The sequence below is a fragment of the Stenella coeruleoalba genome (assembly GCF_951394435.1).
Source record: "Stenella coeruleoalba genome assembly, chromosome: 18".
NCBI lineage: Eukaryota > Metazoa > Chordata > Mammalia > Artiodactyla > Delphinidae > Stenella > Stenella coeruleoalba.
Window position 1 is genome coordinate 74529107 of NC_137164.1, and position 27578 is coordinate 74556684.

At 39.2% G+C, this 27578-nt stretch overlaps 1 protein-coding gene across 5 annotated transcripts in view; it reads left to right on the top strand.

Annotated features, from left to right (window-relative positions):
- MYO16 (myosin XVI) overlaps positions 1 to 27578 on the top strand; it is a 641507-nt gene that overhangs the window by 365146 nt on the left and 248783 nt on the right. For 4 of the 5 annotated variants that reach the window (XM_079902787.1, XM_079902785.1, XM_079902783.1 and 1 more), the window contains 4 exons: positions 1287 to 1437; positions 7714 to 7824; positions 16482 to 16547; positions 23138 to 23265. In XM_079902787.1, coding sequence (XP_079758913.1) covers positions 1287 to 1437; positions 7714 to 7824; positions 16482 to 16547; positions 23138 to 23265 — 456 coding nt within the window. The remainder of the gene's footprint in view (positions 1 to 1286; positions 1438 to 7713; positions 7825 to 16481; positions 16548 to 23137; positions 23266 to 27578) is intronic. The other variant, XM_079902784.1, reaches the window with a different exon arrangement.

Sequence of the window (27578 nt, forward strand, 5' to 3'; positions counted from 1 at the left end):
TGACAAAAACTGGACAAACCCAAATGTTTGGTGAATGGACAGCCAAAGTGCAGTGGATCCCACAGGAAGACACTACCCAGTGATAAACAATGACAGACTTGATACATGCAGAAGCGTGAATGAATCTTAAAAACATGTTAAGTAAAGGAAGCCAGGAACACAAGGCTGCATGCGCTGTGATTTCCTTCACATGACATTTTAGAAAAAACAAAATTATAGTGAAAGAAATAATTAGCCATGGTTACAAGGGGCAGGGGGTTAGGGGAAATAATTGACTTCAGAGGGCACACACAAAGAGCCATTCGGGAGTGACAAAAATTCTATGTGTTGCCGATTATGTGGGTTACACAAATGTATATACATATATGTAACCAACTATATGTAATTATGTGTATGTAGACAAAACTCATGAAGCTGTACATCTGCAGAGTGAGTTTTACTGTTTGTAAATACCTCCATAAAACTGAAATTTTAAAACAACAGCAAAATGCATTAAGCTTTAATTAGAATCACAACTGCTACTGTAAGATGCATGAAATAATTATGTCGCTGTATATTGCACTTGATTAAATATGGATGTATTTCTGCTTTATGGTCACATTTAGGAAAGTACATTTTTAAACTTGACTGTACTAAAGTGTTACAGTACAAGTTAAACATTCGGATTGTGTTTATTTTTTATGAACTTGCCTTTCTTTTGGCAACAGTGTCTATGGAAGAACAAAAAATGAAGTAGGTTTTATTTTATTTTTTTGCCTAGCCTGAGCTGTAAAGGAGTAATAAAACTTATTGTTTGTAACATTGCAGTCCTTAAGCACGTCGTTTGTTTTTAATTCCCCTATTATCATTTCTTCACAAACTCTTCACTATTGTCCATGATTCTATAACATATTAAAATCCTGTATGAACAGTATTTTGCTTAATTGTAGAATTTTGCCTTCACTTGTTTGCATTCATTCACATTTAAATATTTTGCTTAGTTCAATCATGCATTTCCACCTTAGCTTTTCAGTTGCTCGTTGATTTGTCTGTTAAGTCATATATCCATTCATAAACCTTTTCTTCTCAGGTTGAAATGAATACATTTTTTCTTTTAAAGGTGAAATTGAACGAGATCTGGAGCTAATAGAAAAGTTTACAGATTTCTCATTGATTCTACCTGCAGTGTTGACACTGTTTCTTACCTGAATTAAACAACTGTCTATAATCAGCTCTCCAGTCATGGTAGTTTTTGATTGATATGGCAATATTAGAAGACTAATCATAGCATTGATTTTTTCCTCCAGCAGCCCCCTGGCATTGCCAATTGCCAAGCAAGACAGTATGCTGGAAAAAGACATTATGTTCAAAGATGCAACAAAAGGTCTGTGCAAGGGACAATCTCAGGACAGTACTCCCGAAAATACCACCGTGAATGGCCCCACCAAACCTGATCAGGTAACTACACCCTTATTGCAGGTCTGCTAGTGTTGCATCCTATTACATCATGCCTTAAAGTCCAACTTTTCAAAAACAAACATCTACTAATTTCAATTCAAATAAAAATGAATGAGTGCAAATGTTAATATTTGGTTTGAAATTGCCATGTATAAATTGTTACGGTATTATACTGACCATTAACAAACTTAACTGCTATGTGTTTTTACAAGGATTTGGATTTTATAGGCTTGATTTACCAGGAATGGAAGTTCAGCCAATACGTTAATTCCCGAATACTTCCGCTTATGTCGTTAGTCATCATTTTGATTATTATGTGGATAGTTTTCTGTTTCTTACAAATATCAGACATTTTACGTAACAAGAAGGACAAACCAGTCACTGAGTCACTTATCCGTAAAAGCAACTGTGGTGGTGTTTTGTGTGTGTGTGCCTGTGTGCCCCAGTGTCCAGATGATCAGAGATCACTTTGAGGAGCTTTAGAAATTAATGTATTTTTTGCTATCATTCCCACAGAAATAAATGAGTTTTATATGTTTCATGTTTTATAAATGGCAGAGTAATTTTCTGAATGTCACAGTAATCCCTGAAAATGTTTTGTTTCACTGTGTCTAATTTTGAATGTTTTAAGGACAATTTATTGAGGTTTTCTAAAGATTCTCTTTTCAAAATGTAAATTTCATTATTTTTTGTTATTTTCAAATAACAAATTATTTTTGTAATTTTGAAATACTTTTAAATTTTAGTAGGTATACTCATCAGCTCAGACTGCCGTAACAAAATACCACAAACTGGGTGGCTTGAGCAACAGAGATTATTCTCTCACAGTTCTGGAGACTGGAAGTCTAAGATCAAAGCTCTGGCTGATTCAGTTTCTGGTGAATGTCTTCTTCCTGGCTTGCAGATGGCTTCTTTCTCTTCACATGGTAGACAGAGAGAAAAAACAACCTATCTGGTGTCTTTTATAAGGACACTAATCCTATAGGATCAGGGCCCCACCCTTATAACCTCATTCAACCTTTATAACTTCCTAAAGGCCCCATCTCCAAGCAGTGTCACAAGCTGGTTAGAGCCTCAACATATGAATTAGGGGGGACACGATTCAGTCCATAGTGGTAGGCAATTGAGTGTTAGGTGAAATTTAAGGCAAAGCTTTTTCTTAACTTTTTTAAAGGTCCTATGAACTTTCTGTAAACTTACATACATATTATTAAGTGAAAGAGTCCAATCTGAAAAGGCTACATACTATATGATTCTATTATTTGACATTCTGGAAAAGGCAAAACCATGGAGATAGTAAAAATATTAGAGGTTACCAGGGGTCGGGGCAGGGGAATAAATAGGTGGAGCACAGGGAGCTGTTAGGGCAGTGAAACTACTCTGTACGACACCGTAGGGGTAGATATGTGATATTATACGTCTGTTCAAATCCATAGAACGTACAACACCAAGAGTGACCCTGATGTAAACTATGGGGTTTGGATGATGATGTGTCCGTGTAGGCTCGTCAGTGGTAACAGAGGTACCACCCTGGCGAGGGATGTTGATAACCGGGAAGGCTATGCATGAGTGGGGCCAGGGGTATATGGGAAATTTCTGTACCTTCCTCTCAATTTTGCTGTGAATCTAAAATAACTCTAAAAAATAATATCTTTTAAAAAAATGAGAGGACATTCACAGCATAACATCAAGTGTAATCCTTGCTGAATGACTTTTCAGTTTTTAATGTAAGCTCTTTATAATTGTATCCTAGACATTAAAAGCAGCTGTAATCATGTTCTGTTGATCTGGTATTAAACAAGGAGAGGCTAGTGTTCAGGTTTCAGGAGCATATATTATCTGTGTAATGTTCACTCACATCTCCCACTGTGTGCATCGTGCTGTCATTCATTCTTGGTCATGAGGTGCTTGGATTCTCCGCAGGGCTGTCCTCACTCACACTTCACAGGAGGGCTTTAGAAAAGCCTTGTCAAAGCGATAAAGTTCCCATTCCCATTTTAAAGAGAAACTCATTGTGTAGAATTCAAGTTGAAACAAACCCCACAGCATCTCTCCTTTCAGGTTTTTAGAAAATGGAGGCCTTATCAAATGGTAACTCCATACATGAATATTCAGGACTTGATTGAAACTTTTTTTGGTCCTGATAGTCACCAAAATTCACATTCGCTTTATAATATCTCTGAGAATGGAGAATTTTTCTTAAGAGGCTTAGAAACGTGCGACATTCTTCCTTCTCTTCACCTTTTGTTCTGTCTTTGGCCCATTCCTCCTCTCCCCTGTCCTCTTCCATTCTCTTCCTCATTTCCTAACTGCTTAACTTCTTCTTTCCCTTCCTCCCTCTCTTCTTTCCTTTCACAGTATATTTATTTAAATTTGGTTCCAGCTTAAAATTCAGGTCAAATTTTTACTCCATTTAGCGAAGCCATGTTTTCCTGGGAGTAAAGAGACAGGAGGATGGAGTCAGGCAGATTTGCTCTGGCTCAGGTCTGCTTCTGGAGCTCTGTGACTCTAGAAGCCCCTTAATCTCACTGAGCCCCACCTGTAAAATGGGAACATAGTACTCACCTTATCTGGTTGTTTTGAAGATGACAAAAGACTAAGGCTATAAGGTGACAGCACAGTTACCAAGAACAAACAAAAACTCAGCAAGACATGTTTATTGTTTTTATTACTGTTATTTATATTGACTGACTGTAAGGTTTTGCCACAGTGGTTGAATCCTCTATCCACTAATTTATCTGCTCTTAATTCATGTAATTCCAGTCGACACTGGGTTTTCTTTTTTTCAATGTAAGTATAGATTATTTTAAAAAAAATAATATAAAATAATCCTTTCAGAGCTTACAAATGCTTTCACCTATAATATCTTTTATTGAATTTTATTTATTTTTTATACAGCAGGTTCTTATTAGTTATCTGTTTTATACATATTAGTGTATACATGTCAATCCCAATCTCCCAATTCATCCACCACTACCTGCCCCCCAATGCTTTCCCCGCTTGGTGTCCATGTTTGTTCTCTACATCTGTGTCTCTATTTCTGCCCTGCAAACCGGTTCATCTGTACCACTTTTCTAGGTTCCACATATAGGCATTAATATACGATATTTGTTTTTCTCTTTCTGACTTACTTCACTCTGTATGACAGTCTCTAGATCCATCCATGTCTCTACAAATGACCCAATTTCGTTCCTTTTTATGGCTGAGTAATATTCCATTTATATATGTACCACATCTTCTTTATCCATTCGTCTGTCGATGGGCATTGAGGTTGCTTCCGTGACCTGGCTATTGTAAATAGTGCTGCAATGAACATTGGGGTGCATGTGTATTTTTGAATTATGGTTTTCTCTGGGTATATGCCCAGTAGTGGGATTGCTGGGTCTTACGGTAATTCTATTTTTAGTTTTTTAAGGAACCTCCATACTGTTTTCCATAGTGGCCGTATCAATTTACATTCCCACCAACAGTGCAAGAGGGTTCCCTTTTCTCCACACCCTCTCCAGCATTTTTTGATTGTAGATTTTCTGATGATGCCCATTCTAACTGGTGTGAGGTGATACCTCATTGTAGTTTTGATTTGCATTTCTCTAATAATTAGTGATGTTGAGCAGCTTTTCATGTGCTCCTTGGCCATCTGTATGTCTTCTTTGGAGAAATGTCTGTTTAATGTCTTCTGCCCATTAATCCCCAGAATTCTACTGTGGGCAAGTTATAATTCACTTTTGCTAGTTAACTGACTCTCAAGTTTCAAATTGAGTATTTAAACCGACCAAACTCAAACTCAAGAAAGTTAAACAAATTGCCTAGAGTCACAAGTGTTTCTTTTCTGCTGTATCCAGTGCTCTTTGGAGACACGACAGCAAGCTCTGGGTTCATTTCCCAGAGCCCTGCTGCCCTGTGACAGTTCTGTGCACAGGAGAGAACGTGTGTGTTCCATGGCTGCATGTGCATATAGGGATTTTGAAGATAGGTGATGCTTCTCTTTCTGTAGTCCTTGGACATACCAGCATCCAGGTACACAAAAGTAAATTCTCAGCAAACAAAGGACCTGATATATTGCACTCTCTAAGAAACATCTCATAGAATGCAAAGCAGGTAAGAACAAGGTGCTGTGCAGGCACGGTGATGGGCTTCAGCTTTGGGAAGCTTAATATATATATTTTTTTTTGCGGTACGCGGGCCTCTCACTGTTGTGGCCTCTCCCGTTGCGGAGCACAGGCTCCGGACGCGCAAGCTCAGCGGCCACGGCTCACGGGCCCAGCCGCTCCGCGGCATGTGGGATCTTCCCGGACCGGGGCACGAACCCATGTCCGCTGCATTGGCAGGTGGACTCTCAACCACTGCGCCACCAGGGAAGCCCGGGAAGCTTAATATTTTGTCAGATCATCACCCCTTTCCCTGTAGGACCATCCCGGTCAGCTCGTTCTTTTCTAATTTCTTCTTTCCTCTTCTTTCATGCCTACTTCTTTCTTTCCTGCAAACAGCCTTTCCCCAGAATCTTCTTGCTCTTATCCCAATTGTCAGACCTTCTGTGTGCCCACTGAATTTCTGGTTCCTGGACATATACTACTTATGTCCTAGAGAGAGAAAACACGACCAAACACAGCAGAACAAAACAGGAAATTTGACAGCACTGAAAGCAGTGTTGGCAAGTGGAGACGAGGAATCAGTGAATGCAGAGTATTTCCAAGGTGTAAATTCCTTTTGGGTCTTGAAACATTTCTCAAAGTGTTTCTCTAATTTCTTCCTGCCTTTCTATTCTGAATTATGTCTGTTTTGTGTTTCAGATTTCTAGTTTTGGAAATGTGTACATATATAGAGAGAAATGTATGTATATATATGGGTATTTGTATATCTTCATAAGAACCATAATGATCAATCCTAGCGAAGATGTTAAGTTTTGTTTTTGTTGTTTTTTACATATTTATCCCGTCTCTGTTTTGACTGTTGTCATAATTGTTTGGGAGACACTGGTAGCATACACGACTGAGTCTACAACTATGACATAAAAATATTCACAGACATATTATCAGCTGTCACAGTGCTTTAGCGATCTTTAGAAAGAATGTGCCCCTTGCTTCAGACTGATTATCAAAGCTTCATTCCTGATCATTTTGGAATCTGTTATGCTAACTACACGGAATTCTTCCCTTGATCTACCCTAACACTGTATTTTCACGTTTGGTTACTACAAGCAGGCTGGGAAGTCTTCACATTTTTACTGTCAGCCTAGTAGTACTTTCTCTAACCCGTGCAGCAGCTGTGACTGGAGATGAAAACCCTCAAGAATTCCAAAGATATGCCGCAATAGCTCTTTCAGCCTTGTTGGAACAAACATGAAACTTCTGTTAGTGCTAGTTCCTGCTGTTTTTTTTTTAACGTGCATGCAGAAATTTGCCTTGAGCTCCTGAGAGCTGTGGATATATGAGGAATTTTATTATTTTAGCGTAAGTCATTCCTTCTGAAGGAAAAAAAATTCCTGCTCTTGGTTTTTCTCCTTTTTATGATTGCTTTGGGAGTTCAATACGTATGCCAACTTGCGAGAGACCTTTGTCTATATAAATAAAACTAAACATTGCCCATTTCTGACTTGTAAATAATAGATTTTTATCTAATTTAAATATTTCAGATTTACCTTTTTTTTTTTGAAATATTGTCCAGTTTTTCAACTCTGTCACTCAATATAAAATTGAGTAGGAAAGCAGTGTTTTTCTTTCTGACAGAATCATCTTAATCTCACACGACCTGAAACTTAGGAGTAATGTAGAACAGAAGAAGATACACAAGCCAGAATTCTAGAGAGGCTACTTTTAAGTTCCAGTGCCTCCCTCCATGTATTCAGAAACTGAAGTCCAGGCACTCTGCTTTCCTCCCATTCCAGTTTCGTGATAGGAGTTTTCCTTTAGCCTTGGAAACACTGAAAAACGTGAGCTTTCAACAGCTGGTCTTAAAAAGGACTCAGCACAGTTCAGAGCTGTCTTAATCAGACTTCATGATTGGAGGGACGTGGGGTCACATGCAGGTTGTGTGTGTAGTTGCGTGTATGAGTGTGTGCCCTGGCTGGTGGGTATAGAACAGAGATTCTCACCTGAATACATTTCTGTGACCGTTGAATTTTTTGTTCCTTACAAGTGAACCATTTCATCTTTTAATAACAATTTCGAATTCATGTGGTCTGTAAACTTTTGACATGTAATTGAAAATGGAACAAACAACTGTGAAGACAGTTGATTGGAAAGCAATTAGGATTGATCTTACCTATTTTTCCCCCAGGTCAAGCTGATACCTCCCGCTCCGAACGATGACCTGGCAACGCTCAGCCAGCTTACCGACAGCAGCCTGCTTTACGAAATTCAGAAGCGCTTTGGGAACAATCAGATCTATGTAAGTGCCCTTGAAATTGCCTTTGCACTGCTTTTGTCTTGCTGCGTATTTTCACCCGTCAGTGCTGCAAATACGACAAGGAAGGGGCTCATTGTTACTTCTGGTCATGCTGAAAGCCTAAGGTGGATTTCTCAGAGTTTGGGTCAATTCTTCTGATTCAGTTAGCAGGCAGTTTCTGCAAAGATTCACATTTCAGGGTTGTTAGGAGAAAGTTGGAGCCCTGAGGGTAGACAACTTTCCTCTTGTCATGTTTGCTGGAGAAGAAGATCTTGCTAGAACCAGCAGGATCTGCAGATCACTTATAAAAATGCTGTTTCTTTCATCTGCTTTAACTCAGCCTCCTAGATCTGGAGAACGAAGCCAAAGAGGAAAAGCTAAGTGTGCGTGAGGGATGCCTCTCTATTTGCATGAAAGAAAAACTATTGTTCTTCTAAATTATCAGGAAATGTCTTTGTCTAGTAAATAATTTACATACACATCTCTGATAATAGCATACAAATGTGTGACTTAGATGGCAAACAGCACGGAGAATTGATTTGCTGTGGTTCTCTTCTGGTTTATATGTGCTATTTCTTCCAATACGTATATCAATTTTGACACTATGCACTCTCAGTGTCTCTCTCTCTCTCATTGATTTTGTTAAATTCATCTCAGAGCAATTCAATCAGAATGTCTATAGAGACATCTGATTATGCATATGTCTGCTATCCCTTTTTGATAACACCCGTTATTTTTCCTACTCTGCTGAGAAACTGATGAAGTAATTTTCATGTAAATGTGAAATCAGAGATTTCTTTACAAGTAATAAATTGTCGGGTGCTCATTAACCCATGAACATTCAATGCAGTGTCTCAATGATGGGATAAATTGCCTGCCACTGTAAATACACTTAAAATTAAATACTTCTATCAAAATTAATGGAATTGAGTCATCAGCAGAAAGTGGTGAAGCCTGATTAGGTTGGTCTGTTACTGCCCTGTTGCTTTTGTGTTATTTTTGTTCTCTTGTCTCTCCTTTTCCAGCATCGTGTTGATTCTTCTTCATTTTAACTTCTTAATCACATTATCAGCAGACCACTGCTTGAATAGTTTTGATTTCTCTTATTTCTTAAATGCTTTTCAAGTGGCTTTTTATCTCCCAATATCTACTACTCTGCATCCTAGCGGGCACCATCCTCATCATCTTTTCTCCAATAGCCTTCTGACTTTCTAGTGGAAACTTCATAATGAACTAGAGTAATTTTCGTAAAGAACAAATGTAATCTCGAAACTCCCAGTCTTAAAACTTTTCTGAGGCTTGTCATTTTTCTTGGAAGGACAGCCACAAGCCTTATTCATGATCTGGTCCCTAAACACTATCATTGATGATTCCTAGTCACTGGTCGCTGCCCACCTTCCTGCATCAGGGATTCCCCTTAGACTGTCTTTTTTCCCATAAAGTTCTCTTTCTTCCTCCACATAGTACATAGTTTTATAAACTCCCACTCAATACTTCTTCAGTCTTTAAGTAATCCTTCCCAGAACTTCCAGATTAAGTCTCTGTGGACCATCTTTCTGTAGCACACTTCTCACCGCTTGTGATTATAAACCTCGGTGGTGGTTTGATTAGCATCTTGCTGCCATGCTAGACTCTGAGCTCAGGGGGAACAGGACCCCTGCTGGTCTTGCACTTCCTCATCTGAAATGACAGCTACTTCCCACCTGTTTATCGGAGTCATGTCGCAGACCCCACACAGTGGACCACCTTCGTAGACTCTCTTTGCTAACTCTACTGGGTTTCTCTCTCTACCTGGATAATCAGAATTAGGGTTCCCTGCTTTGCTAAAGTTCATATAAAATACTATTAAAAAACAAAATTCAACTGAGTAAATTTTCGTGATCTAATTGGCTTTATTGAATGATTCATGAATTGGGCAACACCCCATCTAGCTAGCAGAGGGGAGCTCCAGGGGGCCACAGAAGGGGAAGGGTTTTAAAGGCAAGATAAGGAAGTCATAAAAAATATTGCTTCAGGCTTAGGTAACTACCTGTGGGGAACAGAGGGGTCTATGTAGCGATTACCTCATCATCTTTTGGGGAATGGAGAGGGGCATGTGACATATTACCTTACTGGTACCAAACGGAAAATTCCTGACTGTCTGGTCAAGACCACATTTCTGGAGGAGGTGGAAGCTTCAGTTAGGTTAGGTATTACGCCCCTGTCGGTTAGCCTGGCCTAGCATACGGGACTCTATTTTGGGCCTGTGGTTTTCTTTTTGAGGATATAAACTTTTCACTGTGTGAGGCATGATTTCCTCTTCTGTAGACCTGAAATATTGAAGAGCTGCACTACCTAGGATCAATTTTGTAATGAGTGCTCCAAGTTATGGTATTTGAATTTGCCTTTAATGGATAGACAAGCAATTTAAACGTTATTGATTGAATAGTAATAGGTGATTCTCGCAGTGTAGTCTCTGGACCACTGGATATGTGAACTTTTTATTACCAGTCTGCCCTCAGAGTAAGCTTTTAGAAACTCTTATAGCAATTTAATGGTTTAATTTCTGTCTGTTGAATCTCATAAGAATCAAGCCTTGCTTTTTGTATGTCTTTGTCTTTTTCAATTTCATTTTTCCAGGAGTTTTTTATTATGTTTTGCGGAAGTATTAGTCCACAGTGAATTGGAAATAAAAGTGTTCCCTCCCCACAAATACAAAAGCACTAGTTTAGTAGATGTTTCAACATTAAAATATTCAAATTTGGTTGTCCGTTCCCAACATGCCCCTCCCATCTCCGTTAATGACAACGTCTTTCAGTTTTCAGGCCAAAATGACTGGAAGAGTATTGGTGCTTCTTTTTCTTACATACCCCACATGTGATTTTCCTGCCAATCTCGTCAGCCCTGCCTTCAAAATGCAGACAGCATACCACCTCTGCTGCTGCTCTCTGGGCCCATCAGCGCCCAAGAGAAAACACTGCAGCTGAATTAACTGTTCAACCAGGGTTTTCATCTCTTTTTGCTATAGTCCTATAGTCTGATTTGTTATATAAGATGATCTTTCGGAACAATCTGCAAGTTGCTCTTTTAACTGAGTGTATCGCCTCCCATTTGGATATCAGATTGGGAAGTTTCCCTCCTGTCTGTAGGAGTAGGAAGTTCCCGAACCATCAAACAGAAAGTGAATTGCAGGTAATGTGATACTCACTCACCAGGAAGTGCACAGAATAAATAACATTGTTAACATTCAAGTAATAGTTTTATAAACTATTTTTATCACAAAATATATTTTCAGATAGTCCCGGATTCCTTCAATATTTAGCCCCCCCCCAAATTATATCTCCATAAAAAATGCATTTTAGGGTATTTTTATTTTATTTTAATGTTCCTCATCTTTCTTAATTAACAGATTTCTCAATTCTTCCTCAATCTACTTTCTATCTTCATTTTTCTTCTCTGGAATTTAAGACTAATTTTCAGATACTTCACTAATAAAGTTCCCCTTTGGTTCAATTATTTCACTTTTATTTCCTTCCTCCTTTACTTGGCTATAAAATACTGGCCAATCCTTCTTTTAAGTGAATGCTGTCATGCATTATGACATATAAAGAGAATAATGCACAGCTCATGAAAGTATTGCTTCATGAGTTTTTATTTGGTGAACACACCTATGTAACCAGCAGCTTCATAAAGAAAAGGAGTGTAAGAAGCTCCTTCCCCAGTTTAATGTAATCATTACAAAAGTTTCTGGCATATACGCTTATGGATTAGTTTTGAATTTCTTTTAATTTTGTAGAAAAGGAATCATCCGGTATATTCTTGTTTGTGTCTGTCATCTTTCATCATCATTATGTTTCTGATACTCATCTATAGTGTTGCTTGTAGCAGCAATTATTTGTTTTTATCCCTGTAAGTAAGCTACTGTACAATAAGCTACTGTATGAATATATCCTCTTTTATTTATTTACTCTACAATTGAGGAATCTTTGAGTTGTTTCCACTTTTTGGTTACTATGAATAATACTGTTATAAACCATGCTATGCCTTTTGGGGGGCACACATATTAAGTAGCTCTTGGAGTAACACACAGCCTCACGTCTTTTGTGAGGTGCTCACCTAGGACTACAGTGCCAGCATCATCAGGTGTGTTCAGCTTCAGGAGATACAGCCAAATAGTATCTCAAAGTGGCTACATGCCCAATACGGACATCTAGGTTTCCACATCATGACCAACACTGGATGTTATCAGTATTATTTGTGTTATTAATTAAAAAAAAAAAATCTAGCCTTTCTGGCAGTTGTGCAGTGGTACTTCATTTTGGTTTTAACTTACATTTCCCTGATAACTGTCAACTTTAATAATATAATAGCCAGTTATTTTACCAGCAAAAGCAAGTTTATACAGGAAGAGCAGAGGAATTGAAATTCAGGTTGTGCAAACTATGGCAGACCACAGGCAAATCCCGAAAACAAGGAAGGGGAGCTTGCTTTTATAGGGAAAAGAGAGGGTTTGGGAGGGGCTGTAATAACTAAAGGATCCATTGGAGGAAGCATGGAGTCCAGAGCATGGAGGCTTCTCATTGGTTGGGCTGCTCCAGTCTCTGATGGGCTAGGCTGTCCTCAGGCTGAAAGATGTTTTTTTCTTTCTGTTGGTCAGTGAAATAGAGACATCTTTCTGTTATAGATAGATGTAGGGCTCTTCCTGTTTGGGGTAATTAAGGATGCATGGTAGGGGTGTGAAATCACCCCCTCCAGGCCTGTTACACGTCCAGCTTTAGCTGAGGTTTTAAAAATTAGTTCCACATAACTAATGATGTTGACCAATAGGTGTCTGTTGCTGATTTGATTATCTTATCTTGTGAAGTGTCTCCAAATTACGTTGCCATTTAAAAATAAATGGGTTGCTTGACATTTTCTCCTTGATGTGTAGGGGTTTCTTAAATATTCAGGATATCCTTTCTTTGTCTGATATGTATAGATATAGATATATATTTATTGCAAACATTTTCTCCCAGTTTGTGGCTTGCATTTTAGTCTTCTAAAGTGTCTTTAGATAAAGAGAAATTTGCGGTTTTTACAAAGTTCTTTAGGGTTGGTACTTTTTGTGTCCTGCTTAAAGAATTTTGGCCTTGGTCCTGAAAATATTTTCTTATATTTCTTATATTTCCTTCTTGCAGTTTGGCTGTTTTAACTTGAACATTTCAGGTGCATTACCAGTGTGGAAATGATTTCACAGTGGTAAAAGAGGAGGGTCAGGACGAATATTTTCCCATGTGGATTCCCCCCACGCATTGCAGTGAGACCTTTGTTATAAACAAACTTGCCATACGGACTGAGTCTCTCTGAAACTGGTCTTCTGTTGTAGGGATCTGTTAGTTTGTCTGTAAACCAGTGCTAAAATATCTTAATCATTATAGCTATATAATAAATCTTGATATATAGAAAGTCCTCTGACTTTGTTCTTCAAAATGTCTTGGCTAATGACTCTTGGACATTCATACATATTTTCAAGTCCACTTATCAATTTCCGTTGGATTTTCATTGGTATTGCTTTGAATGTACAGATTAGATGAGAATAATTGAGATTTTTCCAATATTGGATTTTTTGTTTCATGGAACGTTACTATCCGTCCTTTGGTCATCTTTAATTTTTCTGGAACATTAAAAAAAAATTGGTATAGAAGGCCTGTTTGCATTAGATCTATTTTAGGCATTTTTCAAGTTTTGATGCTATAATAAATGTTATTTTCTTATTGAAAATAACAAGCAATTGTGTTTTCTAATTGTTTATGGCTAATATAGAGATACGATTTTGATTTTTTGTAAGCACATTTTATTCATCAAACTTGCTATATCCATATGTAAGTATTAACTTACGTGGAGATTCCTTTGGCTTTTCTGCACACACTGCTACGTAGTCTCCAAATAACGACTTTCTTGTGTCTCTTTTAAATCTTGATAGTTTCTTGACTTTCTTTTCTTGCATTGTTTCATGGTATAGGGCTGTTAATAAAAAGATGACTGGCAGTGACAATAATTGACACTCCTGTCCTGTTTCTGATCCCAGAGTAAAGCTGTTTTATTATTAAAATCTGTGTTTTATCATTAAAATCTGTTTTTTATTATTAAAATCTCTGTTTTATCATTAAGCAAGTTGTTAGCAGTAGCTGTGCCGTAGGTGTAATCACTTTTTGTAGATTAAGGAAGTTCCGTTATATTAATAGTTTTCAAAGTTATTTTTAATCAAGAGTGGGAATTGAATGTTATTAAATGTTTTTTGTCATTTATTGAGATGATCCTATAACTTCAGTTCTTGACTCCTTAGTATTATGAATTACAAGGGTTAATTTTCTAACATGAAGCCAACCTTGGGTTACTAGAATAAAGCAATTTGGTGGAAATATATTATCTGTTGAGTGTCTTATTGGATTCAACTTGTCAACATTTTTCTCAAGATTTTAGCATGTCTTTTAATGAGAGAGACCAGCTATAATTTTCTTTTCTTTCAAGGTACTAGTTAGGTTTTTAATATCCAGTTTATTGAGGCCTCTTAAAATGAAGTGAATCATGTTCCCTCTTTGCTGTTTTCTGGAATAATTTTTTTTTTTTTTTAAAGAAGATGTTGGGGGTAGGAGTTAATTAATTTATTATTTTTGCTGTGTTGGGTCTTCATTTCTGTGTGAGGGCTTTCTCTAGTTGTGGCGAGCGGGGGCCACTCTTCATCGCGGTGCGCGGGCCTCTCACTATCGTGGCCTCTCCCGTTGCGGAGCACAGGCTCCAGACGCGCAGGCTCGGTAGTTGTGGCTCACGGGCCTAGTTGCTCCGCGGCACGTGGGATCTTCCCAGACCGGGGCACGAACCCGTGTCCCCTGCATCGACAGGCGGACTCTCAACCACTGCGCCACCAGGGAAGCCCTGGAATAATTTGTATAACATTTGTTTATCTGTACATCAGCATTGAGAAGAATTCACTGGTGAATTCTTAGTTTTCTTTGTGGAAAGGTTTTAGACATAGATTCAATTCTTGTACAAAAAATAATACTAGTTAGATTTCCTATACCTTGGTACATTTGTTTTGGTAAGATGGTGGATTGCTGTCCACATCATCTAAATATCCAAACTTAGTGACTAAAATATGATTCCTAATATCCTCTTCATCTGTTTTCATGTCAGTGGTATCTGTAGTGATGTCATATTTGGGATATTGGTAGTTGGTGCATTTCCTCTTGTTTCCTCAGTCAATCTTGTTAGGGTACTATATTTTTATTAGATTTTTCAAGATTGCCTTTTGGCTTTTGTTTTTTATTCCTTGGCATTTGTTTACTATTCCTTTAATTTCTGCTCTTATATTGGCTATTTAATTCTGCATAATTTGATGTAATTTGATGAGCTCCTTGAAATGGATACTTAGATCATGATCTGCCTTTCTTCTTTTCTAACATACACATTTCAGGCAATAATTTTCATACCAAGTATACCTTTAGTAGCATCTCACATGTTATGTCATAATCAAAATATTTTCTCATTTGCATTATGATTCCTTTTCTGGCTCATAGGTTATTTGCAGATGTATAAGTTCCAAACATTTGGTGATTTTCTAGATATCCATTATTAATTTCTATCGTAATTCTCCCATGATCAGAGAACATACTCTACGTGACTCAAACTTTGAATATAATGAAACTGGTCGGTGTTCAGCTTAAAAGAATGTATATTGTACGGTTCTTGGTAATAGTGTTCTATATAAGTCAGTTAGTCAACTTGGTAATTATTTATTTCAAAATTTTGTCTGTTTGTTCCAGTAGTTACTAAGAAAAAATTGTTAAGGTTCTCCACTATCACTGTGAGTTCATGTTTCTCTCCTTATAGTTTTATGCTAGATTTCAGTCTCATAGAGTTTTAGAATTGCTATATCTTCCTGATTTATCATTTTATTATTGTGAAATGTCCCTTTTTATCACTGGTACTGCTTCCTACCTTAAAGTCTATTTTCTATGAATTGAATATTGCTAAACCACGTTTCTTGCAGTAATTACTGTTTGCATGTGTATCTTGCTTCATCCTTTAACATTCAAGTTTTCTTAGTCTTTATATTTGAGTTAGCATTTTAATCCAGTTCATAATCTTTGTCATTTAATTAGTTAGTAGTTTACATTTGACATAATTACTGATGTATTTGGGTTTAAATCTAACATTTTATTATTTGATTTTTATTTGGTCCATCTGTTCTTTATGCCATCTCATTACTTGTCTTTTTTTAATTAAAATTATTTTTATTTGCTTTTTGTGCTTTACTAACTTTTCTGTTATACATTTTATTATTATTCTTATGCAGCAACATAGAATCCATACCCCATTCACCGCCTCCACTCCATTTGGCCATGTGTTTTAATTCTGTGTGTTTTTATTCAACTGGTGATTATAAAACCCCTTTAAGATAAGAAATTCTTAGAATTCAGTCATTTCACTTGTTATGTGTTCAGTGGAACAAGCCTATTGGTTTAATTTTATTTGAATTTTCTATTTATTTACAAACTGTTAAAACAATTCACAAAATGGTAAAGTGTGATTTTGACTTATTCTCTATATTTTGCTCAGTGATTTTAAAACTATATAATTTTTAACTTTAAAGGTGCTATTTATATGGTCCAATAACTATTTATATCCTTTCCTTTTAACAGACTTTTATTGGGGACATCCTCCTGCTTGTTAATCCATTCAAGGAGATTCCAATTTATTCCACCATGGTGAGTATAAAATTTAAAATATCATTTAATAATGTAGAGTACCACTCACTAGACATGCCTGTTTGCATCAAATGATTAAGAAGCAAAAACCGAAACAGTAAGTAAAATCAAGCTTCTCAGAAAATCCTACACTGAATGGTTAGATAATAGTGACTTTAATTTCTTCTGAGAAAATATTGACAAGGAATGTTATTTTGTCAAAAGATTTCTTTGCGCTTATAATACGAAATTCTTACGATTGTAGTCACTAGACAGACGTCTAAAATCAAATGTTACACTAACTCTATTTCCCATGTATTTTTGATTAATTCAAGGTCAGTTGGTTTAGAGGTCTTTGAACATCATGACCGCTTTCAGAAGAGTATTATGATGTTAAAGCAATGGAATAAGAAAGGATGATACTGCGTTTATACATTTTTCTAAAAGACTTTCCAGCTTGAATCATGAGAGTCAAAATTAAAAAGAAATTGCTTGTGGAAAATCTTTCCAGGCAGCTGAAGACGCAGCATGATCTCTGCTGTGTTGTCCACATCACTGTGGATAGCGAAGCGTATTGTCGCATCTCTTTGCCTAGTATTTTTGGATCAAACACACTGTCATGGGAGCTCTCTGTGTTTTGTGCAGCCACAAGGCTGCTTCCAGTCCGAAACAGAATCCCTAATTAGGAGCAGGGGATAAAAGGAGGAGACGTGTGTTCTTGAAGCAGGGGCGCACTCGCAGAGGCTGGAGGGGCATGGGGTAGGGGAGAGAAAGAGAGAGGAAGAGAGAAAGAGATTACTCTCTCTAAACTCCAGAGGACGCTACTAAGAATTATTACAGAGATGCTTCCCGGGTACGAGAGGACCTCCCACTACCCCACCTTCCACTCTTCTTACCAAAAGTCAATTCCACCATTGCTTTAAAACTGCCTTGGAACTTGCCCACCCTTCTCATTCCACCCATGCTTACCCCAGCCTCATCCCTGGGCTAAGTGTGTGTGGAAGCATGACCGACTAGGGCAAAAGGAATTACAGGTACCCATAATCATTTTGGGAGTTCTGTCATAGGAGCAGGTGCAGGAAAAGGAGGGGAAGGAGGAGAAGGGGGAGGGGAGGTAACAATCACAGGGAAGATGGCGTCATTCAAGGACCAAGCCTACGGCATTGGCAAAGCAGCGTTCAGAAAACCAACGCGCAGGCGCACGTCTGAGAATAAATGCCTGGGCGGTGAATCTGCATCGGCTCCTCACACTCAGTATCAGACTTTTCTCGATTGTCTCTCACCATAACCTTTACTGTGGAGTTCACAAACCAGAGGTATATCACCTTGAGATCTCAGTGTGCAAAAGGATGACGAATACCCGGGGATGACTTCTCAAGGTCATATTTTTGACTACACGCAGTACAAGACTGATCAGTCATCCTGAATCCTCGAATTACAGATGAGATTCAGCTCCTCCAAAGTGTACCACGACACCTAGTGTGGGAGGCCAGGCCTAGGGCATCCTCTGCTTTCACATTCCATTGACTTTCAGATGCTGCCGGCCTCCAGATGTCCCCACGGCCGGCATGTTGGGGTTTGGCAAGTAGCTAGGGTGGCTGGGCTTCTTAGCCGTGGAAGGAGAACTCTCCTGGGTTTAGAGTAGGGTGTAGCACACGGCAGGCCTGCCGCAAAGGGCTTTACGTATGCTACCACATTTAATCACCAAAGGGACCCAATCAGTGTAAGTGTTATCGTTCCCTCTTTGCAGATGGATAAACTGAGACTTCAGGAGATCAACTAGGCTTTCTAAAGTTCTCTCATGAGTGGCAGAGACAATTTAAATCCAGGTCTTGTAGCCGCAGAGCAGATGCAGGACAGACTGCTCTCAGGGACCCAAGTGCTGAGCCCAGAGACATATCATTAGTCATTGTATGTGACTGTTTGTGTACAACAAACTTTTTTTTTTCAGGGCGTGTCATCTATATATAGGTATAAGATAATGAGTGGGAAATCCAGTCGGGCAAGTAGAGTGACACGTTCATACTATGGTGTGAAAACAGCAGCCACGCCCCGTCGAGCCCTTGGCATCAGGTTCCACAGACTACCAGGACCCTGATGTTAGGGGCCCGTGAATGGCACTCTCATAAGCTACACGCTGCATGGCTGGCTTCAGAAATCAGACCGTGGCAGGATCCTGCAGATCTCCTGGATGTTTATTGACAGGTATCATGCACAGTGGAGAATAGGAGGGGATTGATCCGTAAAGAAGGACCTTACTTATTGGGCTCACAGAGTCCAGCAAAGACTAGCAATAACCCGAATGAAGCTTATGTGATGCCATCTCATTTGTGAAAGAGCACTTACAATGCCCACGGACCAAAATGCTCTTGTTCCCAAATGATACAGACATGGAGAGAATAAGGTGAAATGGAGAGAGATGGCCTGTGGGAAAGGAAGGGTCTGACCCTGACAGTATTTTCTGGACCGAATGGGAACATGCAATACTATTAGTAACGATCATGGTAACCAATGTAAAGTCGGTGGTTTGTCAATCACTCAGAAAACTAGAGCGGCTTGGTGAAAACCTTCAAGGTTCAATATAAATAAGTGGAAAATGCTATTCTATTAAAATTATTATTTCATATTTACATTACTTCTTAAGTGTAGGATTAGCATCAAGCAAAGTATTACCAGGTGGTAGCAATGGAGTATTCTACAATACAAACTCTAACATGGCATGAAAAGAAGAAGATTTACAGGAAAAGGGAACTGAGAAAGGTTATTGGTTTGATTATCATGAAAAAATTTTGGACACTCACGATTCTTTACCACATCTAATGTTAGTGAAACTTAGCCTAAGGAGAATACCGAACTCCAAATAGGTTTGAAGAAACACAGCAGGAATGTGAGATGAACCCCACGTACACGTAGATTCAGGCATGCTCCTGGATCTCTTGGGTCTCACTGTGTTGATAACATCTAACGAAATCCTTACTAGGACTTTACAAAAACAAATGGAGTTTAAAAGCATTTTGTCAAAATTAGGTTAGAGCCAGGTTGGACTTGGGGAGAAAGTGAAAGAGTGTTAGTGCCAGTTTAAAAAACCCCAAACAAACCCCAAATAGAAATTCATCCTGCGAGAGAACAAAGGTGGGCTAAACCTTCCTAGCTGGCTTATGAATTATCATGTAGACGTCACTATCATTCGAATATCTTTTATAGTTATTTTAAATTCTGGAATAATTCAAAATGCAAACAGTTCAAGCGTAATAGGCAGTGTGTGCCCACCCCCCACACGTGTGTCCTATCGCTTAAAAGTTTAAAATGAAACGTGCCTTATGTTTTCACACGCACTCCTGAGGTTGGGATGCAGCTTTAGAGACGTGATACCAAGACACTGTGTGCTAGTTTAATTGTAATGGTATTTTCTGGGTGGTACTGAAAATAAAGGTACGTTTCAATTACATGGTATCTGAGATTAAGTGACACTGCGTAATGTCAACACAGACTGAGTTCCACTTCAGCCTGTTCCTCTTCACAAAAGGTGGCAATCACTACCCGAAGTTACCCTTTTTTTTTTTATGTACTGTTCTTTATTATCCGTTAATAGATTTTTTAACATCTTTATTGGAGTATAATTGCTTTACAATGGTGTGTTCGTTTCTGCTGTATAACAAAGTGAATCGGCTATACATATACATCACCGAAGTTATCCTTTTATCCAATCTTCTGTCTGTTCATTCTGTAGACATGCACAAATATATGTAATAAACACCGCAGGTGCCATTATTTTCTGTTTTAATTTACTCAGAGAATATACTAACTATATTCTTTTACAACAAAAATCGTCATGAATCCTTATGCTTTCAAAAATTTTCCATGGGGCTTCCCTGGTGGCGCAGTGGTTGAGAGTCCGCCTGCCGATGCAGGGGACGCGGGTTTGTGCCCCGGTCCGGGAAGATCCCACGTGCCGCGGAGCGGCTGGGCCCGTGAGCCACGGCCGCTGAGCCTGCGGGTCCGGAGCCTGTGCTCCACGACAGGAGAGGCCACAGCAGTGAGAGGCCCGCATACCGCAAAAAAAAAAAAAAAATTTCCATGATAAAAGGTTCGGGTCTAGTTAATTCATTCTAAATACCCTATAGTGTTTTATTGTTTTAATACACAATTATTTATATTTATTCATTAATCCCTATCGTAGAATTACTTTCTCGTTTTCTGCTCTTACAGAGAGTACTGAGGATGGTTTGGTGTGCAGTTCCTGGTTCATGTTTGAGAATTTCTACAGAGAGATCGCTAGTCAAACCTACCTCCTTAAGTCTAGAAGTTTCTGCCAAATTACACGTAGAATTTCTTAGAACAACACTCAGTATTATACATGTGTTTTTCAGCCCTAGAGAAAACTTCATTTCGAAATCAAGCTCCACCACTAACTTGCCACGTGACCTTGGACCTGTCACTCATTTTTCTTTGCATCAGTTTCCTCATCTGTAAGCAGGACAATCATCCTCATATCCAAGTCTCGGGTTTCTAGGAGGATTGGATGAGTGAGTGTAAAATGCTGAGAAGAGCAGCAGGCATAGAGCAAGTGAGGCCAGCGCCATCGTTACTAAGCTGCTATTGATAACGTTACCAATAGCTCACGCGCACTGTATCCCCTTATTGTTTGAAATAACATTTCCTTGGTTACGAAGAGAGCTGTTTTTTCATCTTTTCTCACGTGTATTGGCCTTTCCTTTCCGCTTACACTCTTTGCCCAATTTTCTATTTTGTTTCCAGTTTTTCTTATTGATTTGTGAGTCATTTATAAAATGCTGAGGATTTATTGATTGTATGCCCAGCTTACTTTCCTCTCTGTCTTCGCCTGAGTTTTTTTTATTATTATATGTGTGCTGTTTGTGGTTGAACAGGAGTTGTTAGCTATGATGTTGTAGGATTTTTCCCAATACAATTGGTGTTTTTGACCCCTATTCCCTTACTCCCAAATCATAAGAGTACTGTTTTTACATACTTTTCTAAATGTGTTAAGCTTTGCTGTTCATATTTGGAACTTAAATTCAGTTGGAATTTATTTTTACAGATGGCATGAGATAGTGATGTTTGTTTCCTTTACAAATAATCAATTTTCTTGACAGCTTCCTTTAAGGATAAGTGACACAGCCCCTCTGGCCCCCAAATCTCACCGAGTAGGCCTGAGTGGAGTTCTGTAGTCTGTTCCAGCGGTTCCTTTTTCTCTCTCTGCACCAGAACCACAATGTTTAATGACTTAGGCTTTTGATGTTTTTATTGGGATATAATGCATACCCGAAGGTGCTCATCTCTGAGCGTACTTTGCCACAAGCACTGGAGGTGGAACATTCCCAGCCTCCAGAGCCCACACTTGCTCTTTCCAATCACTAACCCTTTGCCCAAAATACCGCCACGCCGACTTCTAACAGCATACGTAGATTGGTTTCACCTACTTTTTTTTTGCTCTCTGTAAATGGGATCTCCTAGTATGTTCTCATATGTATCTGATAGATTCCATTCAACATTATTTTTGTGAGAGTCACCCAATTTTTTCTTGTAGCAGTAGATCATTGATTCTACGTTAAAAAATTATTTCCCCTATAATTTGAAATAATTTTACACTTATGGAAAAGTTGCAAATAATTAGTACAAACAGCTTTTTTCCTTCAACCATTTTAAAATAATTTGCTGGCATGTTGCCCCGTCAACCTTGAGTACACGTACTGTGTCTTTACTACAAACAAAGGCATTTTCCTATGTAACCTCCGTACAGTCATCAAAATCGGGAAATGAGAGCTGTTCCCATTTAATCAGGAGGCTTCATTCAAGTCTTTTCCATTGTCTCAGTCATGCCCAAACAACCAAAGATCCAGTCGACCATCACAGGGTGCGCTGACAACTGGGCATTTAATTTCCTTCCATTTGGAACAGTCCCTCAGTCTACTCTTGAACTTTCCAACCTTGACATCTTTGAAGATACAAGCCAGTTATTTTGCAGAATAAAAATTAAGTGTGTCTGATATTTCTTCATGACTCACAAGTCCTCCTATCATTTAGTTTTGATTCGAATATAACTCAATTCACTCGAAACTCGCAAGGACTAAAAATACTAGCACTGAGTCACCGTGGCGATCATTAAAAATCACCATTGCCCTGAAATCAAGTTCATTTTGTCTTTTTTCCGAGAAATTTGTAAATCTGTATGTTTCAGATGCAACTGATTTCTTTTCAAATTAAATATCCTTTGCTGTCTTATGTTACTGAAATTAAATGTTGCTGAGAGAAATTGCATTTGATATAAGTTGCCGCCGTTTCAGCTTACTTCGTGGAGAGCTACTGAACTGGATTTTGGGGAGTTGCTCTTTTTGAAGACAGCCAAGTGATTTAAAGCCTGCAAGCCAGATAATGAAGGCTCAGATGTGTGTCTCCATTTTGTCATTACGGATGCTTAAAATGCACTGAGAAGGGCAGCATTGGGCAAATGTTTTGTGTTTACAAGTGAGACTCAGAATTAGAGATTTATATGCTTCTGTGTATGGGAACTATGTCAGTAGCATCGTGAGGTAGAGGATCCTGAACCCTTTTCACGGACATTCCTGCCTGTGTGCTGCCCTGTTTTCCAGGTCTCCCAGCTGTACCTGGGCAGTGCGGGGCAGCCCTGCCCCTCTCTGCCACCTCACATTTTCTCCTGTGCGGAGAGAGCCTTCCACCAGCTTTTCCAGGAGCAGAGACCTCAGTGCTTCATTCTCAGGTGAGCCTGCCCCTCACCCCAGCTCCAGGCTCAGTTCTGCCCTGAGGGCTTGGCGGTAAAACCGTCCTCATTTCTTCTGGTTTTCGTTTATTTACTCCCTCACCAGTTCGTGGTCCACTAAGTGTGCAGTGAGTACCCTTGACTCGTTACAAAGGAGAAACACCTTTGTTGTTAGAAATGGCCCTGAGTGTAGCTGAATCGATATCAACAAACTGAACCTGAAACTCATCTCAACCATTCAACATTATGTCTGCGAGAGTCATCCAATTTTCTCTTCATTTTGAAGGTTTACAGCTTAGAACTAGTGTCTTGCTTTCAAACCTTAGAAAACATGGGAAAGAGAGGCACCTGATAGTAGTACCACCCTTCTCCACAATGTGGTGCTGAGCAAAATACCATGCAAGGCCTTGCAGATGTGGGATTTCCCACCCGCTTCTAGGTATTTATACCTTTGCTCATATGTCAACAAAATTATACACTCAAATTAATTTTTTAGTGAAATGCAATGGTAATATTAGCTCATAAATACCAAGATGCTCAGGAGGGAGCATTTAGCTTGGAGCAAAAACTCTTCACGTCAAAAAGAAGTGTCCCACAAGAAGTAGGGATGAAATGTGGTTATATATTGATAGAGGAATAAAGAAATATTTAGGTATTAAAATAAGATCTGCGTTGAGAATTGTGTTTTATATCAGACCACGCTGCCACAAGAGGGAGACTTTCATAAGTACCCCTGGCTTTGCAGAGATTTCAGCAGTGGTGTTGGTTGCAAACTGAATGAGTGAATAAAGCTTTGCACAACCTGAGTCCAAGTGAGATACAAGAGTAACTATGGAAACCTGGAAAGAACCCAAATAATATTTAAATATTGAGTAACTATGGAAACCTGGAAAGAACCCAAATAATATTTAAATATTTAAATAAGCACTTCTTTATATACTGTTACGTTGTGAATTTAATCAAAAATTCCATGGAGGGTCACATCGATGGGTTGCAAACTTTAGTGTTCTGGTTTTCAAAATAGTGTGCAAATGGTTGTTTTTACACCTGTTCGGAAGTGTCCCCTGGGGTGGGGTGGGGGACCCGGGCATTCTTGAATCAAGCAACTCTGCTTTCATCTGCTTTATCTGTTGGGTTTCCTGGTCTCACTTACACACAAAAAGAGAAACACTTTTTAAAAATCGTGAGATGGTGGGGCGTGTGTAATAGTGTTGACGATAATAACAACTCGTATTTATTGAGAACCTGCTGAGTGCCAGCGTCTCCTCTAGGTGCTCTCCATGTGTCATCTGATTCATTGCTTTAGTAACCTCGTAGGATGGGTATCATCATTGTTATTACTGTCATTTTATGTATCAGGTGCTGAGTATTAGAAGGGTTAGCTAATTAGTCCAGGGTCTCCCAGCTAGTAAATAGTTAGCGTAGCTGGGATGTGAGCCCAATAGTCTGGCTTCTGAGCCCGAGTGAAGGTTATCCACACTCGCAGCCAGACTCTAGAGCATGGCTCGCCCAGTGCCGCTAACCTAAGGAGGCTTGCAGAGGTCCCCCCAGACTCACCTAAAATGATGGTTACAAATCCACGGACTTAACTGAATTCTCATTGAGTCCACTTAATCCTTGTCAAAGACTTTGGACCTTAGCGAAGCTGTGAGGGGCCAATGAATCCCTATCCTTTGGGAACCTACCGATTACAGAGTTCACAATGCCTAGCATGTTCTTTCAGTGACGAAACCTGTTTGTCTTTGTTTCTACATGTACTTGCTCATGGAATTGTTTTGCTAACAATAGTAAGATTTGTTAATATTCTGCAGAACTAATATTCCTTTGGGACATTTTTAAAGGCTAATAATGCCGTGTTATCAACCACTTATTCTGAAAAAACGATTTCTTCATTCACGTTTCGAGAAATGAAGAGCAGGGCTTCCCTGGTGGCGCAGTGGTTGAGAGTCCGCCTGCCGATGCAGGGGACACGGGTTCATGCCCCGGTCTGGGAAGATCCCACATGCCGTGGAGCGGCTGGGCCCGTGAGCCATGGCAGCTGAGCCTGCGCATCCGGAGCCTGTGCTCCTCAATGGGAGAGGCCACGACAGTGAGAGGCCCGCATGCTGCAAAAAAAAAAAAAAAAAAGAAATGAAGGACAAGTCCATGATCATAAGGACTTATTACTAGCTATTGTCTGTCTTCTTTCGGAATTGCTGTTTGCCTGTAGCTTCTCAACCTCCTTGATTGTCTTGACTACGACAGGCTTTCTGTCTTTATACTAATACATTAAAATGAGTCAATTTAGAATTCAACTAAATACTTTGTGTAAAGATCATTTACAGAGTGTCTATTATGTCCCATGATTAGCATTTACAAAGAATAATTGAAGATTTGGAGATCAAAGTTCAAATATTCCTGGAGTAGGTGATTTACAGTACCAGGCCAGAGGATTTTTAATTTGATTTTCAAATTTTCATTTTATTTCTCATTTTCTTCATAATTATGGGCTCCCGTAACACACTAGGCTTCATCCTAAGGAATAGTTTTTAACAATTTTTAGATCTCTGTCCTGGGCTAGAACTGGGAGTTGGGAGCCCACCCAGTTCTACCTTTGCTTTAATTTTCTGAAGGCCTTGATAGATGGTTTTAATTAATTGTTTGAGCATGTACGACAAATATCCATTCTCCTAACAGTATGCTGAGCAAACCTAAATTAATGTTTTATGCTGAATGTGCAGCTAACTTGTGGAACAAGCAACATAGGGTCTGCTTCTGTCATGTACAGATTTAGCAGACGAGGCTGTTCATATTTAAGCTTCACATTTTGTATGGGTCCATGACCCATCAGCGCCGCCCCAAATCTTTGGTCAATGTCTGGTTTAATCATAGACGTGGATTTTCAAATCAAGGAATGTTTCTTGAACACGTTGAACTAGAATTTTTAGTTGCAACTTGATATGCTATGAGGCCAAGACTATTATATCCATTTTTTCTTTTTTCTAAGATTTCTTTGTATTTTACTCAAAGTGAAATGTGGTGCTCGTTTTGGGATTTTATGAGATGGCAAAAAGCCATGTGATTCTGGCTAGCCGAGAGAGTTGATCATTTTCCCTACATGTGGTCACAGGGTGAGGGCAACGGTGGGGAGAAGGAAAAGGGACCCACGTGACCACTGGGTCAGCCCCACAGCCTCCCAGGCTCTGTGTCTCCAGATACGCAGGGACTCGAGACCCGCCCCTGTTTCGACTTGCTCAGTAGATGCTCAGGGAGTGTTGGTTGAGTGTTTAATGTTGCATAAGCACTGCCTTCTACGCTGCCCCTTCTCCAAGAATGAGCTCAGTTACTACCTCACCCAGAAGTCTCCTCTGGCTTCTTCCAAGCGATGCACCTGCCCCGTCTCCCACGGGCTCGTTGCTAGCTGTGCCCACCTGTTATAATTATACCGTAATTATGTACCTACTCCTTCCTCGAGAGTATCCCCAGCCCATGGCGCAGGAAGCGGTATCTTTTCACCTCTTTTACCCTGAAGACTAACAGACTCCAGCACGTAGTAGGCCCTCAGTAAGTCTCATTTGAAGGAGCAGGCAATATTTGGAAAAGGAAAATGGTATTTTCAAGATTGATCCCTGAGTGAATGCAAGCAAAATCTCTCTAAAAACGAGACGCCTGACACATCAAGTTATGTTGCTGGGTAATAGAATTTTTTAACAGGGAATATAATTGTAGACGTTAAATTTCCATCATGAAAGATTTAGATTGTTTCTGCTCTGCAATTAGAAGGTTAAAAGGAAGGGTCTTTGAACCCAGAAGATGAGCTCTTTCGTATCTTCCGCAGGTCACTGTCACCTGCTCCCCTGAGGCTGCTAAGCTGGTCGCTCTAAAAGTGGTTAAAATGTTTATGGTCACAGATGAGGGGAGTAGACGTTTTATTAACAAGTTGAGACGTGAATAAGAGAATTAAGTGTCAGTTTCTTTCCTGGCAAACACGCTTTAATCAAATTCATTAGAACAAGTGCTCAAGGGAGAAACCTGAGAAAGCCCTAGCAAAAGAGCTTTATATGTATTTTCCACTTTTGGCTATCGATGAGTAAACACCGTTCTCACGAGTATTCCATCTAGATGCAGTAAAAGCCTTATTTCGTATCGGACTACGTTGGTTTAGTAATTATTGTATTGGAGTTTTATGTTAACCCTATATTGCCTAGTCTCAGGAATATAATACAGTCATTATTTATAGGAATTATATCACTTACGAAGTATGCCTGGGAAATACCAAAAGCACTGTCCTCATGCAGGACATATGTGGATGGTGCCTGTTCCTAGATTAAAGG